The sequence below is a fragment of the Condylura cristata genome, unplaced genomic scaffold, assembly GCF_000260355.1.
Source record: "Condylura cristata isolate star-nosed mole 26May11 unplaced genomic scaffold, ConCri1.0 scaffold00029, whole genome shotgun sequence".
NCBI classification, from domain to species: domain Eukaryota; kingdom Metazoa; phylum Chordata; class Mammalia; order Eulipotyphla; family Talpidae; genus Condylura; species Condylura cristata.
Genome location: NW_004567130.1, coordinates 4,906,745 through 4,921,473, shown reverse-complemented (window position 1 = coordinate 4,921,473; position 14,729 = coordinate 4,906,745). Strand labels below are relative to the sequence as shown.

The following is a 14,729-nucleotide window of genomic DNA, read 5'->3' as shown; positions in this document are numbered from 1 at the left end:
TGACCTCAATAAATTGATACAAAGTTAACTACCACACCTTGAATTCTGAAGATAAATTCAACTTGACTATGATACATTATTATTTTTTAATAATTTTATTATTGGATATTCCTGATATTTCATTAAGTATTTTGCGCCTGTGTTTATGACAGACCTGTAGTTTGTTTTCCTTTCACTTTTTTTTTTATAACATCCTAGTCTAATTTTGGTAATGTTGGATGATGAGTTGGACAGGATTCTCCTGTCTATTTTCAAAGAGGGTGTTAGATTGCGATTTTTTTTTTCCATCATTTGTGACATGCTTTGGAATGTGTGCGTATGTTCATCATTGGATTTATTGAATTTGTGGTTTAGCATTTTTATCAAATTTGGGACATTTTGGCTATTATTCCTTTGCTTTTTTCCCCATTCTTCCTCCTCACTCTTCTCCTTCCAGGACTGTGATTACTCATATTCTGGATCACTTAGTATTTTACCACTTAATCCCAAGTCTCTATTCACTTCTCCCACAATCTTTTTGCTTCATTTTCAGATTTCCTTTACTTATTTACTTACTTATGCAGTGTACCACTTTAATATGCTCCAATGAAGTTTTCATTTCAGGTATTATTTTATTTCCATGATTCCATTCCTCTCTTTTACATTTTCTTTTACATGGCTGAGCACGTGAAGTACATCTATAATGGCTGTTTTAAGATCCTGTCTGCTAACTCCATAAACTCTCTAATTTCTCATTTGGTGTATCTATAAAATATGTTTATGAGCTACATTTTCTAGTTTATTTCTGGAATCTGAACATTGTTTCTCTTATTAGAGGTCTCAGATAACCACTATTTTCTCTGTGGTTGTTTCGGCCCAGCCCATTAATGTTCCACGGTATATATGTACAAAGTGGCCTTTCGCCAAAGATTTAAAAGAATTCCCATGCAGATTTCTGGAAACATTCCTCCTTGGGATTCTATCATTTCATTTCTAGCCCTGTGACCTCCCCAACTCCAAATTAACGCTCTTCACCTCAGCAAGATTGCCAGGCCATTTTTATTGTCTCTTCTTTGTGCCAGAAATTGCCTCCAACATACTCAGAGGGAATCCTGTGCATACTTCCGAGCTCTTTCTCCACACAGTTTCCAGCTCAGTTTTCATCCCCAAATTCATCCTCCGCAGCTCATCAAGAATTCCTGCAACACAGTTGAGAAACTAACTCAAGTTAGAAAACTGGGAAAATCATAGGGTTCACTTCATTTATTTTCCTTTTCTCAGGATCAAAGTCCTGCACTGGCTCAAGTTCAAAGTCCCCAAGTCACTGTTTCATAAATTTTCTCCAATTGTCTAGTTGTTTCTAACAAAAGGGTAAATGTCTCGTCTCAATTATATTACCATGACCAGAAACAGAAGTCTTGTTTCTGCCGAACAATTTTCAACTCAGTTGTGTGGTCATGTTTATTCTGCCTACTGCATTACAGTAAAAGCCCCATGGGAACAGTAGTTATGACTGTATGATATTTGAATGAATCCCTAGAGCCCCGTGCCAAGCTTGCACATAGCAAAAACAGCAAAGAAAACAATATGATTACAATCTTGGGAGCAGAGATTGGCATGAACGGAAGGAGGGAGGAAATGAGCCACTAAGGGCATTGCCAGAGCCATGTCGGGCCAGACTCACTCTCGGGTCATCAGGTCCGCCGACACGTGCTTTCCACTTGGACCTGGGTTTTGTCACGATAGCGTGGAAGCAAATGTTTTACAACACTGATACTGTGTTAAAGCAGCAAGTTAAGTTTTCCACACTATCTGTAATGCAGATATAAAGGTTAAAGATTATTTTTTAAATCCCTCCACATATTATTATTCATGGTTTTATCATAGACAAATTCTTAGTTGGGGAAAACTAGGTTGTTGTGGTCAAGTCACTGGCCAATTGACAGAATCATGATCTCTGCATTGTCTTGTCCCATCTCACACAGCCAGTGTGATTTGTCCCACAAGGAAGAGTATTAGGTGACACTGGTTCCTCACTCTCCTCCAACCTGCTCAGTTTCCCTCCTGCTGTCACAAACATATCAGTTGACACTCTAGGCTGGGTACATGTTAGCTGATGTATAGCCACAGAATCACACAAACTGAGTAAACAGAACCAAGCCACAAAGATAGAACCAATGTTGTAACCCACCAGCAAAGCCAGGGAATCTCCCCCCTCTTGGGAGAAATCAACATCAGATCTAAGTTATGAGAGAGATGAAATTTCTTTGCACATAGGTACCTACTGCACCATGATCACCATTGGTTATATTTCTTTCCTGACCCTTCTTTCTTTTTAAGTTATTTTTCTCTTATGCATACAAGTGCTGGGGTATAGGCCAGAGGTGTGGGGGCCGAGAGAATTCACCAGAGACACAGTGGGGAGAACAGGCAGATCTACTGAGATACCTGCTGAGGGGAGCAGCAGGGAGACAGGAGAGGTCTGCTGTGCCATGTGGGTCAGCTCCCTGGCTGGGGGTGGAACTTGTGCCGCAGTGGCTGGTGATAGCCTCATAGTGCAGCAACTTCACCCTTGTGCCCTTGACCTTTATTTCTACCACGGTTCCTCCAATAGACAACATTTGGTCAAATATGTCTTATTTTAGGTACATATGTTCTTAGTTTTTGAGAATAGTAGTGCTCTGGATTCCACTTTATTTCCTGCCTTTTTTTCACCAACTGATATATTTGTTCAGATTCATCTCTGTTGCCATGTGTACTTTTTTTTTTTTTAAAGATTTAGTTATTTTATTCATAGAGAACTGGGGTACAGGCTAGAGGTACAGGTGAGAGGATTCATCAGAGTGGGGATCAGAACAGGCAGATCAATGAAGTACACTGCTGCCCTCAGCAGCGGGCGAGACAGGAGAGTCTCCCTCGCCATGCGAGTCACCACCGCAGCTGGGGATCAAACTGAAGCAGCTGCAGCTATCTTGCAGTGCTGCATCCTATCCTGTTGTGCCACCAGGGAGGGCCCTGCCACGTTTACTTTTAAGCACTAATGATCCATGGGATGGACCCATCACACTCTGTCTAACCATCTCCCAGTGAGAGACACCCCACAAACAGCAGTCAACAGCCCTGTCACATTCCCTTAGAAGCCTATGCACGAATTTAGACACACACCCAGGAAGAGAATGGGAATGGCAAGGCATGTGCATATTCATTAGGCTAAAGAGTATTCTATTCCCGGACACAATGACCTCGCACTTTCTCTGTTCCAGGCTTTCTCAACCTCTGTCTCCTGTTGCCACTGTAGCCAACTGTGATGGTTCCGGTGAGGCGCTGTCCTGTGCTCTGCAAGTGTCTGGTAATATGACCAAATTGGGGGGGTGGGGGTGGCGGGGAGGGAAGAACAAAATCGCACCCCATTGGGAAACCACTGTTTGATCCCTTTTCTGTCAATACTTATTACCCAGCTAAGTTTTTCTTCTCTGTCAATTGTTTTAATCCCAAATTAAGAATTTTCTCTCATGTTATTTCTCCCTGGAGGCTGCGGTGGCTTTTCGCTATTTTCAGGAAGGGTCCTGTACTCACCCTGCTTTGGAATGTGAGCTCCCAACCCCCTCTCTGCTCTCACTGCTTCACAGATAAAATTCCCAAATCATCATGTGTGAATTCCATCAGTGTTTTTACTTTATGGTTTGTACATCTGGACTTTAATTAAGTCCATCCTTGCCTTTACACTTTCACCTTTATAATTTGATCTTGAGCCTGATGGAGCCCACTTCTGTGCAGTGCTGGTAGCAAGCTAGTTTTCTCTCCAGATAGTAAGAATCCTCCCTTCCTACCAGCGTTTTATAAAAAGTTCCCATAAATGCCTGGGTTTGTCCTTAGCCCTCCACTCTATTCCACTGATCTGATCCTACCTCATCCCGATATCCACTCTATTTCTATGGACTTCAGCTTGTTTCCAAACCCGATAGAGCAAAGTGTCCCTTATTCTTCAAGGAAATGTTATTTCTCCATTTACAACTTCTCAAAAATCTGTCAAGTTCCTCCAACTGTGATTTTTGTTTAAGTGGCACGAACTTTATAAATTAATTTGGGAAAGTAGCATCTATTTAACAGTAACTGATCCCAGCTAGGATAATTACATCATCTACTTCATCTTTACAGCTTTCTTTAAAGACGTTTTCGTACACCTGGCTGCTTTGTGATTGCCACAATGAGTTGGCATCTTTTAAGTTTCTAGTTGGCATTAGTGCTCTTGGTTTTTAAGTTGATCGTATACACAGAACTGCTCATTCGTTTTCTGAGTTTGGGTGGGTTTCAGAAACACTTCCTGTTATGGTGCCCACATCTTGGTATCACAGCACACGGAAAGCTGCTAAGTTCATCAGAATAGGGTCTATGAGCAGGAAACCAGACCAAAGAATGTGCTAGACACAGCCCCAGTCATAACAGGGAGCAGTCTCATCACCAGCCATTACCTCCCGTCATTGGCTTCAGTGGCTTTTGTCTCTACGTTGACAGCTTCTTCTTGCATAGAGACCCTTTTGACATGTTACTATTACATTCTGTGCTATCCTAAAAACTGCAAAAACTACTGGCTTGGGAGCTATTTTGTCTCTTCTCTTAATGTCTAAATGTAATGACCCATTGTTTGCTGACCCACAAACTTCACCCCAACACAATATACCATTAAGTCAGCAAGTAGCGTTACTTGCTCCCCCAGAAATCTTCGTTCCCAGATAGCCAGAATGCACTGCACATGTGATACAGGAAAACGACAGCTAAAAATTCTCCTTTGTCTGCCAACTCTAATTTAGGGAATAGGATGGACTGGCCCTGCTTTATTTTGTATCTCTTCTGGAAAAATCCACTGCTACCAGGCTCAACAAGAAAGCATTCTGAGCCAGTCACTTGATGCAGTATTTCCACCTTTGGAAAGACTTGCCAGAGCTTCTGTATCACCAGAGGGCCGTGTGAGGCCATGATGCCTGGGTCATGATTGCCCACACCTGCAAGACAAGCCACCTGGCCTGTCAGGTCAAGGAGACTTGCTAAGGAGTTTCACCACCTTAAACATGTGTGAATCTTTTATTCCCATGTTCAACAGCAAGTATCATAACAGGCCTCCTGACTCTGGGAAAGGCCCCAAATAGACACATCTCACATATTTTAAATGGCTTTATTTAAGGCTATTAATATAAAATACAACCAAGTTACAAGTAATAAGAATTTATCATCTTGAAAAGGTATATCAAAGAGAAGGAGGATGCTGACATCCACGGGGAGGGGTGCAGGCCCAGAGACCCCTCCCTTGTTACCATGGAGAGTGGCACTCCCCAAACCCAGAGGGTGAAAGAACTGAGACTGGTTTTCTGCCTTCCTGGGGGTGATTTTGCAAAATATAGTCACCCAAAGCAGGACATTGAATCCTTGAGCTGAATCCCAGATGCAAGGGGTGGGGGAGAATCCCAAACCAACACATGCAAGCTTCAGCTGAAAAGTGTGTTTTTAAAAATTGTATATGTAAACTTCTGGTTTCAGAAATGCTACCCTGATATATTGGGGGAGGGGAGACTGGGGAAGGAGAAACAGCGAGTGTTAAAATTTAAATTTTCCCTGCTTGGGACACCGTTCACATAACCTCCCAGGAGGATGGGGAAGGGCCCACCCCACAGGGCCAGTCTCCAAAAAGAGGAGAACACACAGGTCAGGCAGGGTGGAGGCCCACGAGCCCATGGCCTCCAGGTCCTATCCCTCTCGTATTCCTTGATTTCCAAAGGCAGAGCAAAACGCCATGATTCTGGGGTCTCTCCAGCATTTCCCAACTTTTACTTTCACATTTAATCTCAGGAGATGGTGCCACTGTGAAAATCTGAGCACCATTATAACAGATCACTAAACACCATGGATACGGGACCCCAAAGGGTAGTAAGGGTAGCTGAAGCTTTGATCATCTCTCACCCCCTCAGCTCCCAGGAGAACCTGAGGGACTATTGGGGTTTCTGAGAAGGGGCAAGAAATGAGAATGTTCTTTCAAAAGGCCTGACACATCACCTGGGAGGGAACGGTCCAGATGCACATCTTTCTCCCTGCTATACCAACTCCACAGATGAAGCTCACATCTGCACATCTTTTTTTGAAGGACCACAGGGTCCATGTTTTCCAGCATGGAGCCAAAGACATCTATGCCCTTGAAAGTCAGGTGGTAAGCCAGCTTGGAGGCACAGAGGCTCTGGGGTGATACCCTCTGGGTGGGCCATTCCAGCTGGGATTTCTAGGTACCTTTTCCACCCTCACCACCATGCTACAAACTCTTTTCCCTTACATGTCTCAATTCTACTTAAGTGGGACAGAAAAAAAAAAACCTGTATTTGTCATGAACTAGTCAGTTAACAAAGGAGGAAAGTAATGTCCAGGATGCCAAGGGACCAAATAAGGTTTGGGGACATCAGGCAACTGGCAGGAACCAATCCACATGTTGGCTTAAGCCCTTGCATTAGCAGAAACTGTCCTGGGGGGTAAAAATTGTATGTGTGATACCATGGAGCCAGGGAAAATATTCTAGAAATTATTTCAGGTCCTATGAAACAGAAAGGCATTTCAAAAAGACACACTTTGATATCGAAACTAGGCGCTCATGGCAGGATTCAGGGATTAAGGCTTCAGGTGAGGAGAACACAGTGAGAGGCAACATGAGGATCACGCCTGGGGTCGTCCTGCGGGCTCACAGAACTCAGGATCCACGGACGGGCACCGGCTGCCAGGGTCAGGCCGGCATGCTCCCCGCCTGCCCCGTGCTGCCCCACCACCACAGCACCAGGGCCACGGTGGGTGAAGAAGTCCCATTCTAGAAGGCGCTACTGCTGTGCCATAAGCATCTTCAAGGGGTGAAGCAGGGGCACAGTAGAAACTCAACTCTTCTGCTTCTGCTGGTGGGCAGGTTTGGGGGAGGGTCCATCATGATGCAGCATGACCAGTCCTTGGGATGAAGGATGTCTTCTGCCCCTCCAGTCCCACACTGGAGGGTTCTAATGCTGCTAAACAGAAGAGCTGGTTTTTCTGTCGCACCTGCCGACGGCTGGGACAGGGCCACTCACAATCTTCGTGAGTAGCCAAGAACTTCCAAACGGAAACTCAAGAAAAGGGGGAGCCCTACCCCTGCTAAATCTAGATACAAAATAATGAAAAGTTAATACAAAATGGTTAAACATGCAACTCTTGTTAAACAATGAATAGTTTGAATAACTAGCAGGGCAGCTTAAAGACAGTCTGCCATGTGCCAACAGTCTGTTTCCTGGAAATGACAAGAGATGGCACATAATTGGAGGGAACTGGCTTCAGCCAGGGAAGCCCTGGGCAGCTGGGAGCCATGGGTGAGACTTCGTGGGGTACAGAGCTTGCCTTGGTCCCAGTCAGCTCGCCAAGCCATTATTGCTGAGGATATCGACAACCATCACCCATAAAAGATAAGTCCATACAGTTAAAAAGGAAGAAACAAATCCTAAAATCACGTTGACAATTTTTGTGATGGCTGAGAAAATATTTTCACTGACGAGGGTTCAGGAAAATTAGGTGGAGCTGGGAACAGGAGTTTTATTTACAAGCTTTACTGAATTCCTAGTGTAGTCTTTAAAAATTCCAAATGTAAAAATTTCTATTATCAAATCACTGAAAACAGCATGATATCTTATCTCACCAAAAGGGGGAAAATCTGCACAGGGCAATATTTAGCAGTTTCCAAATGACTAAAAGGACACAAAAACCAGGGAAATACTGCCCTTGTGATCCCCTCCACCTCACCGCTTTGGAAAACACTTTAGGGTTCTCGGTTTTCTTCAATTTTTTGTCTAACACGTTTTACCAATTGTCCAGAAAATCAAATCCTGTCTTCAAGACGACATTACTTGAGCTGACCTGTAAAGGGCACAAAAACAGCAAATTAAGGGAGGAAATCTTTTTTTAGTCTTTTCTTTTTTTAGTTATCATAGAATCTAAAAACAGCATCTCATTTAAAATGACCCAAATGAAACAACCTGCTTCGGTCTGAGAGCCTCCCTGACCTCAATTTGCCTTGGCGCTTAGAAACAGAAAGTTAAACACCTCTCAGTGCAAGCCACACTCTGCTAGGATCCAACACCCCCCTCCCATTCTGCCTGTGAGCAGTTTATAGATCTACCTGGTTGGTGGGGAGATGGCGAGGAAGAAAATGTATTTTTTCCATTTCTGAATGACAGGCATGTTTAAATTCGGCCCAGGGGCTGCGTGAGTCATCATGGAATAAGAGAACAAATTACAAAGGTAGTCTTTGGAATGTAAAACACACTCACAGACAAAACAAAAATAATTTGCGAAGTTGAGGGGATCTAAGATGGGGAGAGGAGGTAAAGCCTGCCGCTTACTCGGGAGTGACTTTCCCCTGCCCTTCTTCAGATCAAGGATGGCTCATTAACTGATGTGGGCTTGATTTAAAGGTCCCTGTGAGTGCAGGCTGCCTCCAGCTGCCATATTCAAGAACATTCCACCAGCCCAGCACGCCGCCTGTAGTTTCAGCTGCACCCTTCCTCCACTGTGACGCACGCTGGTGTTCACCTGGTGGGTGCAGCCGACCTGAGCCAGGAACCTCAAAGTTCCACATAACTGGCAAACAGAAAAGGTGTATGTGGAGGTGGTGGCAGGCAGCGTATTGAGCGCGTTCCCTGGAGTCCAGACCCAGCTTTGCTGCGTTCTAGGAGTGAAAGAGCCAACACGTGAAAACACAAGGAGTTCAGGCAAATCTGCCTTTTCCTGGCCTTGCGTGGCTTTCCTAAATCCAGTGGCAATTTCAGAAATCTCTCCCAAAGGGGTTCACATGTTCACTCCCACTTTCCACTCCCTCTGGCACTTTCCTGTGTCTCTTTGCAGTTAAGACCCTCATACGTATTACAAATGCTTGGGAAGACCCAACAGCAGAGGACAAGCATGAGACAGGGACAGAAGTGCGCTGAACTCGTCCTCAAGGGGCCACGCAGGAGGACTGAGGTACAAACAGAAAGAAGTGACCCCGGTGGAGGAGGAGCCAGGGAGGGCGGGACAGTGCTGGCTGAGGTGACGGGCAAGCCTGGAGGAGGGTGGCTAGGAAGCCAAGGTGGGGCTGATGGGACCAGAGGGGGCACCCCTTCTGCAAGGAAGCTGATGAGGTCATCAATTGAGAGTCAAGTGTGGAAACACCTGGAACACCATTCCAGGACGCAGCCAGAGGTCATGACCACAGCTCAGCAAGAAAAAACCACCAATGGGAACCGGGGAAGGGATGTGAACAGACGTTTCTCCAAAGAGGAGAATATGCACGACCCACAGGCACATGAACAGATGCTCGGTATTGCTTGTTCAAGACATCAAAAGCAGGACCACAATTGGCAGGTTCCACCACACACCCATGAGAAGGACTACTGTCAAAAAGAAAGTGACAAGTGTTGGTGAGGATAAGGAAGAGCCGAGTCCTTGTGTGCCGCTGCTGGAGACAGGGAGTGGCATGGCCAGCTATAGGTGAGTTTGGTGGGTCCTTGAAAAATTAAGCACAGAGTTACCTACCATAGGAGCCACTCCTCTTTGGGGTCAACGGCCAGACGATTTCAAAGAAGGGACGCAACAAGTGTTTGTACACTCACATTCGAGCAGCGCGGTTCGCAAAGAGATAGAGACAGCCCACGTGTCCATCAATGAATGGACAAACAAAACACGACAGATCTATACAGCAGGACGCTTTTCAGCCTTAAAATGGAAGGGCGGTTAGGATAAATAAATGGAGGTTCATTCTGACACATGCTATAATTCATGAAGCTTGAGGACACTGGTCGGTGAAATCAGCCAGACTGAAAACACAAAAAGTGTAAGATTCCACTTTCACTTTCACGAGGTACCAAGGAGTCAAGTCCACAGAGACAGAAAGCAGAGTGGCAGCTGCCAGGGGCTGAAGGGAGGGGAGAAGGTGGACGGGGGTGACGGGCACAGATAGAGCTTCTGCTCTCCAAGATCCGAGTCTCGTGGGCAGCGAGGCGATGTGGAGGCGCCGGATGCGGCGGAATCCCGGGGCCAGCGTGGTATGTGCTATGTCTAGACACGTGGCCACAGCTACACCAGACGGTGCTGACATGGAGAACGCCGTGCACACAGACCTGGGAACACAGGGGCCCTCGAACCACGCCTGCCGGCCTTGCCAACAGGGAATTTCCCCAGCTCCCAATTCAGAGTCCTTCCTAAAGAGCATGGGACTGGCAGTCTGAGCAGCTCCAAAAGGAAAAGCCGACTCGGGCTGAGCTGTGACAGCCCTGAGAGCCAGGCCCCCGGGGGCCGCTTTGAACCCGCAGCAGCAGGACCGACATGCTTGCTGAAAAGCGAGAGCTCGCTCCTCACTGGGTGGCCCCACCTCAGGGCCAACACCTCAGGACAGCCCTCCCTGGGAGGCCAGGGGAGACCCTGTGTTTCCTCCCTAGAGGTGAATATTCCCTTCCTATGCCCTCCTGCTCCGTCTGGCTCAGCAGACTCTGATCTCTCTAGAAAGTTCCGAATGGCAGAAAGCATTCCGGTAACAGAAGCATTGTCCATCTATCTCCATGGCAGACAGGACACAGAATCTTGCTTGCTCAGTCAGGTGCACAAGTGGTCCATAATTTCCCTCCTGAACATGATTCTCAGACATGTCTACATGCAATGTATTGTTGGGATCCTCCAAAGCTAAGGACAGGCTTAGGTGTCCGAACGGGAATAGATGGGAAGCAAAGAGGTTGCTGAGGGTCCTCACCCCGTGCACCTGTGCCTCATGAATGAAGAGGCTGTGCGGGAGAATAAACAGCCTGAGGGGCTTCTGAGTGCTGTCCCGCTGTTCTGGGCAGCGCTGGCCATTTCTTTACCAGCTGGTCTGTATTGCATGCAACAGCAAAGAGAAGACAAACGTATGGTTTTGACTTAGAATAGGAGAACCAAAAAAACAACAGTTATTATGTTCCGTAAGGGGGCCTCGGTTGATGATGAACAACCTGGGGAAAAGCAGTGGGTATCTGGGCTACAACCACAAAACAAGTCAAGGTTCAAGGCCACTCAGGTATTTTTTATAGTAGCAGACTAGGCCCAGCTCTCCAGATGCCAGAAACCCTCCGAGAAGTGCATAGGGTGCAGTAGGAAGCTCGGCCTCTGTGCCTGTCGTGCTGCTTCTGAGCAAAGCCACCCACCTGTGCAGGTACAGGGTCTGCGAACAGAGTGTCCTCCACGTCCTCCACGTCCTTCCGCCTGGCGTCAGGAGAGGGCAGCTTCAGCGCAGGTCCAGAGGGGGTGGCTTCGTTCAACACGCTGGTGGAGGCCTGGGCGGGCTGGGGCCTGTCCTGCTCAGCAATGACACTGGGGAGGACACGCTGCTCCTGGCGGGGGTTGCCTGGCCTTTCCACCTTGGCCTCCCTGTCCTTCAGGACCGGGTCTTGCCGGTAGCAGGTAGGTAAGACCTTTTCGCCTTTCTCCATGGACTTGATCTGGCTGGGGGTCAGTGACTGGAACTCGGCTTCAGGCCCATCTCCCCGGGACCGCTCGGCATTGATCTTCCAGAAGGACGCCTCCTCGTCCTTCCAGGAAGGCCCCAGAGCATCCAGGCTGGAGGACTTGCTGCCCTGGGAGGACCGGGGGGCCTGGGCACCCTGAGAAGCTTTGGGCAGCTGCCTCAGCTCGTTGGTGGCTGTGCCGCTGCTGGGTTCTTGGATGGATAAGGAGGAGATGCTGAACTCCATCTGACTCTAGAGGAGGCACGGGAGGGGGAAAGACAGCAAATCGTATGACTAAGCGGGACATGTGGCCAGCTTGCCCACCTCCGCCCCAGCAGCATGAACACTGGACGCTTCCTGAATGCTGGGACTTCCTGTGTACCCACGCTGGCTGTCAGCGGAACTGCCACTGTTCACCTAGAACACAGAGGGTTTCGATACCACTGCCAAGACGGCGGTACACCTTAGACTGCAGACCCCCGAGGGCGGGGGTCGGCACCCGCACCTCCCACACGCCTTGCTTGGTGTCCTAGAAACGCTTGCCTTGATCTGATGCACCCAGCACCCCCACCCCCTCCCCTAACAGCCAGTCACAATGCTGCTCACGGGCACCCACATTGCGTCTCAGGCCAGGCCACGGGAGGGTGTAGCCTGCCCTGCAGATCGAGCAAAGTGCTTTCTCAGTCATCTCCATCAGTGTTGAAAATCTCTCTTCCTCACCCACTTCTTTTTTTTATTGTTTAAAGACAATGAAACTATAATACAGGAAGTGGGGGAACCAGAGGGAAAATCCTTCCTAACCCCTGCCTCTCCCCAGTCACTACCACTTTTTGTAACGTGGTGTCATCTTTTCCATATGCATAGCTAAAAGGCTGCAGTTTTGTTAAGAATATTTTGGGGTGCTGTTATTTCACTTATTCAGAGGTATCACCCATGGTGTCGTGGTGTCTGTGACCATTTTCAGTGGGTGCTGAATGACTCGGCAAGCAGCTGCCCCACCATCTACTCGACCACGTCTTAGTCTCAGACAACTTGCTAGTTCAAATCTCTGTTGCATGCAGTTCTCCTCAACTCGGAATCCGTTTTGAGAGGTGAAAGGTCAAAATACGAAACCTTTGCTTATGGCCGTAGTGCAGACACTGAGTCTGTCCCTCAGAGCCGCATTTCTGGTGCTGTGTACCACCGCAGTCCTGCTTCTCAGCTGCCACAGAGTGTGGACTTAAAATGCTAACGTTAGGCACAAAGTGTGGCGCTTTTTGTTAAATACATAATTTATTTATTTGTATGTATTTTATATCATTCGTGTACAATGTCTGCTGTCTTCTCTCAGGTGCAATCCCACAGAATTCCCACCACTGTCCGCGGTGCTCTTCCCGCCATCACTTTGACCTTTTCCCACACCCTCCCAGCAGAATACCTCTGATTTACAGTTCTGTCTGTTTACTTTTTTGTTTTTGCCATAGAGCCACTATATTCCTCCTATAAGTGAAACCACCCGGTATTTTTCATTTTCCTTCTGACTTATTTCACTCAGCATGATCCCTTCCAGCTCCATCTGTATCACTGCAAATGGCATTAGTTTATCTTTTTGATTGCTGAATAGTATTCCACTGTGTATGTATGTGTGTATCACATCTTCTTGATCCAGTTGTTGATTTTTGGGCATTTGGGTTGATCCCACATCTTACCTATTATAAATAGTGCTGCAATAAGCATAGGAGTGCATGTATTCTTTTGTATTATTGTGGCTTCTTAGTGCTTAACACCCATTCCTCACTTAAAACATGGCCGATTCAGGTCTTTTACTTTTTACACAAAGCACCTCCCAGGAACTCACCATTGGCCGTGGACCTGTCTGCCATGGCGAGAAGCAAAACACTGCTCATCTGGCAAAAATGCAGGTTCCGAACCCGACTGGGGCCCTCTTCTCTCAGCCTGAGATTTCTCCTGAAAATCCGTATTCTCATGGCCAGAGTCTCCCCTCAAGGCTCAGAAGATGAGATGCCATAAAGAACTCAAATTCACATAGCAAGCACAGGCTGCTCAGGATGGTGAGAAACAAACCCCCAGAAAAGGACATCGCAGTCCTGGTTCTGGCAGGTGCTGCGGTACGAGAAAGGTCTTGAGGTACTTTTTTTGCTGTTGTTAAGGGCGTTGGTGGTTGTCTTTATGTTTTTAATTTCTCTCTGCAAATGAGAAACTGGAGGTTTGGTGCTTCTGAGTAAAAGGCCCTAGGCCACTGATCCACTACGAGAGGGTGAAACTGGGAGGTCAACCTGGCTTGACTGATTCCAGTTCTGAACTGCACTGGGCATCCGGGTTAGCGAGCCGGAGGTCTCCAGAAACAAGGGAAAGAGCAGAGAAGCCTATCCACAGCAGGGTCCTGTGTCAATGACGTGATTTGACGTTTAAAGCACTGTGAATCATTCTCAATACTCTGCACATTTCCAAATTCCACCATAGAATACAGGGAGATTGTGGGCGCAGAGATGATGGTTTCTTAAATAAGCAAATCGCTAAAGATAGCTCGGAAGTAAGAACTCAGACTCACAGAATAGAGCTGACTTTGATCTAGAAATTGTAGAGTAAGGAAAGCACTTAAAACTGAGCACTTCATCAAAACCCACACTTATTTTAGGACTAGCAATTTCTCCAGTGGGGATCTCTGCTTAGAAGTCTCTGGAAGGCTAGGCAGAACATCTGTCTACGTGGAGGGCCGCAGTTGGCCACACCCAGACACTGGGGAGAGAAGGTCGTCCCAGCAGACCACTGTTCAGGGCGCCTGAGCAGTACTTAGCTGGACCTGATGCTGTGGAACAGGAGGACAGAGGTTGTTCTCAGGCATCCTGGGGCAGTCAGAGCCATGTGATAGCAGCTGCTCAGGAGAGAGTGACATCTGGAGGAAGAGAGGCTTCTGCTGGCAGAAATGGCTACCTGGTTGTCGGGAAAGGGGGGCTTTAGAGGAAGTAAGAATTTACAGCAGTAACAGTTCTGGTATATTTGCTTCTAAGTCTTTTCCTTAATCGTGTTTTGTTTTGATGCTTTTTGGTTTTTTTGTTTGTAAGTAAAATATAATTACAATCTCCTTTTTTTGTTGTTTTAAAGATTTATTTATTCATGCATACAAGAACTGGGGTAGGCCCCTCCCTGGTGGCACAGGACTTAAAGTATTTCACTATGAAGCTAGCCACAGCCACTGCAGCATGAGTTCAATCCCCAGCCAGGGAGGTGACCCACATGGTGCAGCAG

The 14,729-nt window shown here is 47.0% G+C and overlaps 1 protein-coding gene across 1 annotated transcript in view; it reads right to left on the bottom strand.

The window, feature by feature from the left end:
• Nucleotides 1-5,144: 5,144 nt before the first annotated feature.
• LOC101628725 (chromosome unknown open reading frame, human C1orf198) overlaps nucleotides 5,145-14,729 on the bottom strand; it is a 31,889-nt gene continuing 22,304 nt past the window's right edge. The window contains exons 3-4 of the mRNA XM_004690841.2: nucleotides 11,181-11,732; nucleotides 5,145-7,887 (exon numbers count right to left, since the gene is read on the bottom strand). Coding sequence (XP_004690898.1) covers nucleotides 7,831-7,887; nucleotides 11,181-11,732 — 609 coding nt within the window. The 3' untranslated portion in view covers nucleotides 5,145-7,830. The remainder of the gene's footprint in view (nucleotides 7,888-11,180; nucleotides 11,733-14,729) is intronic.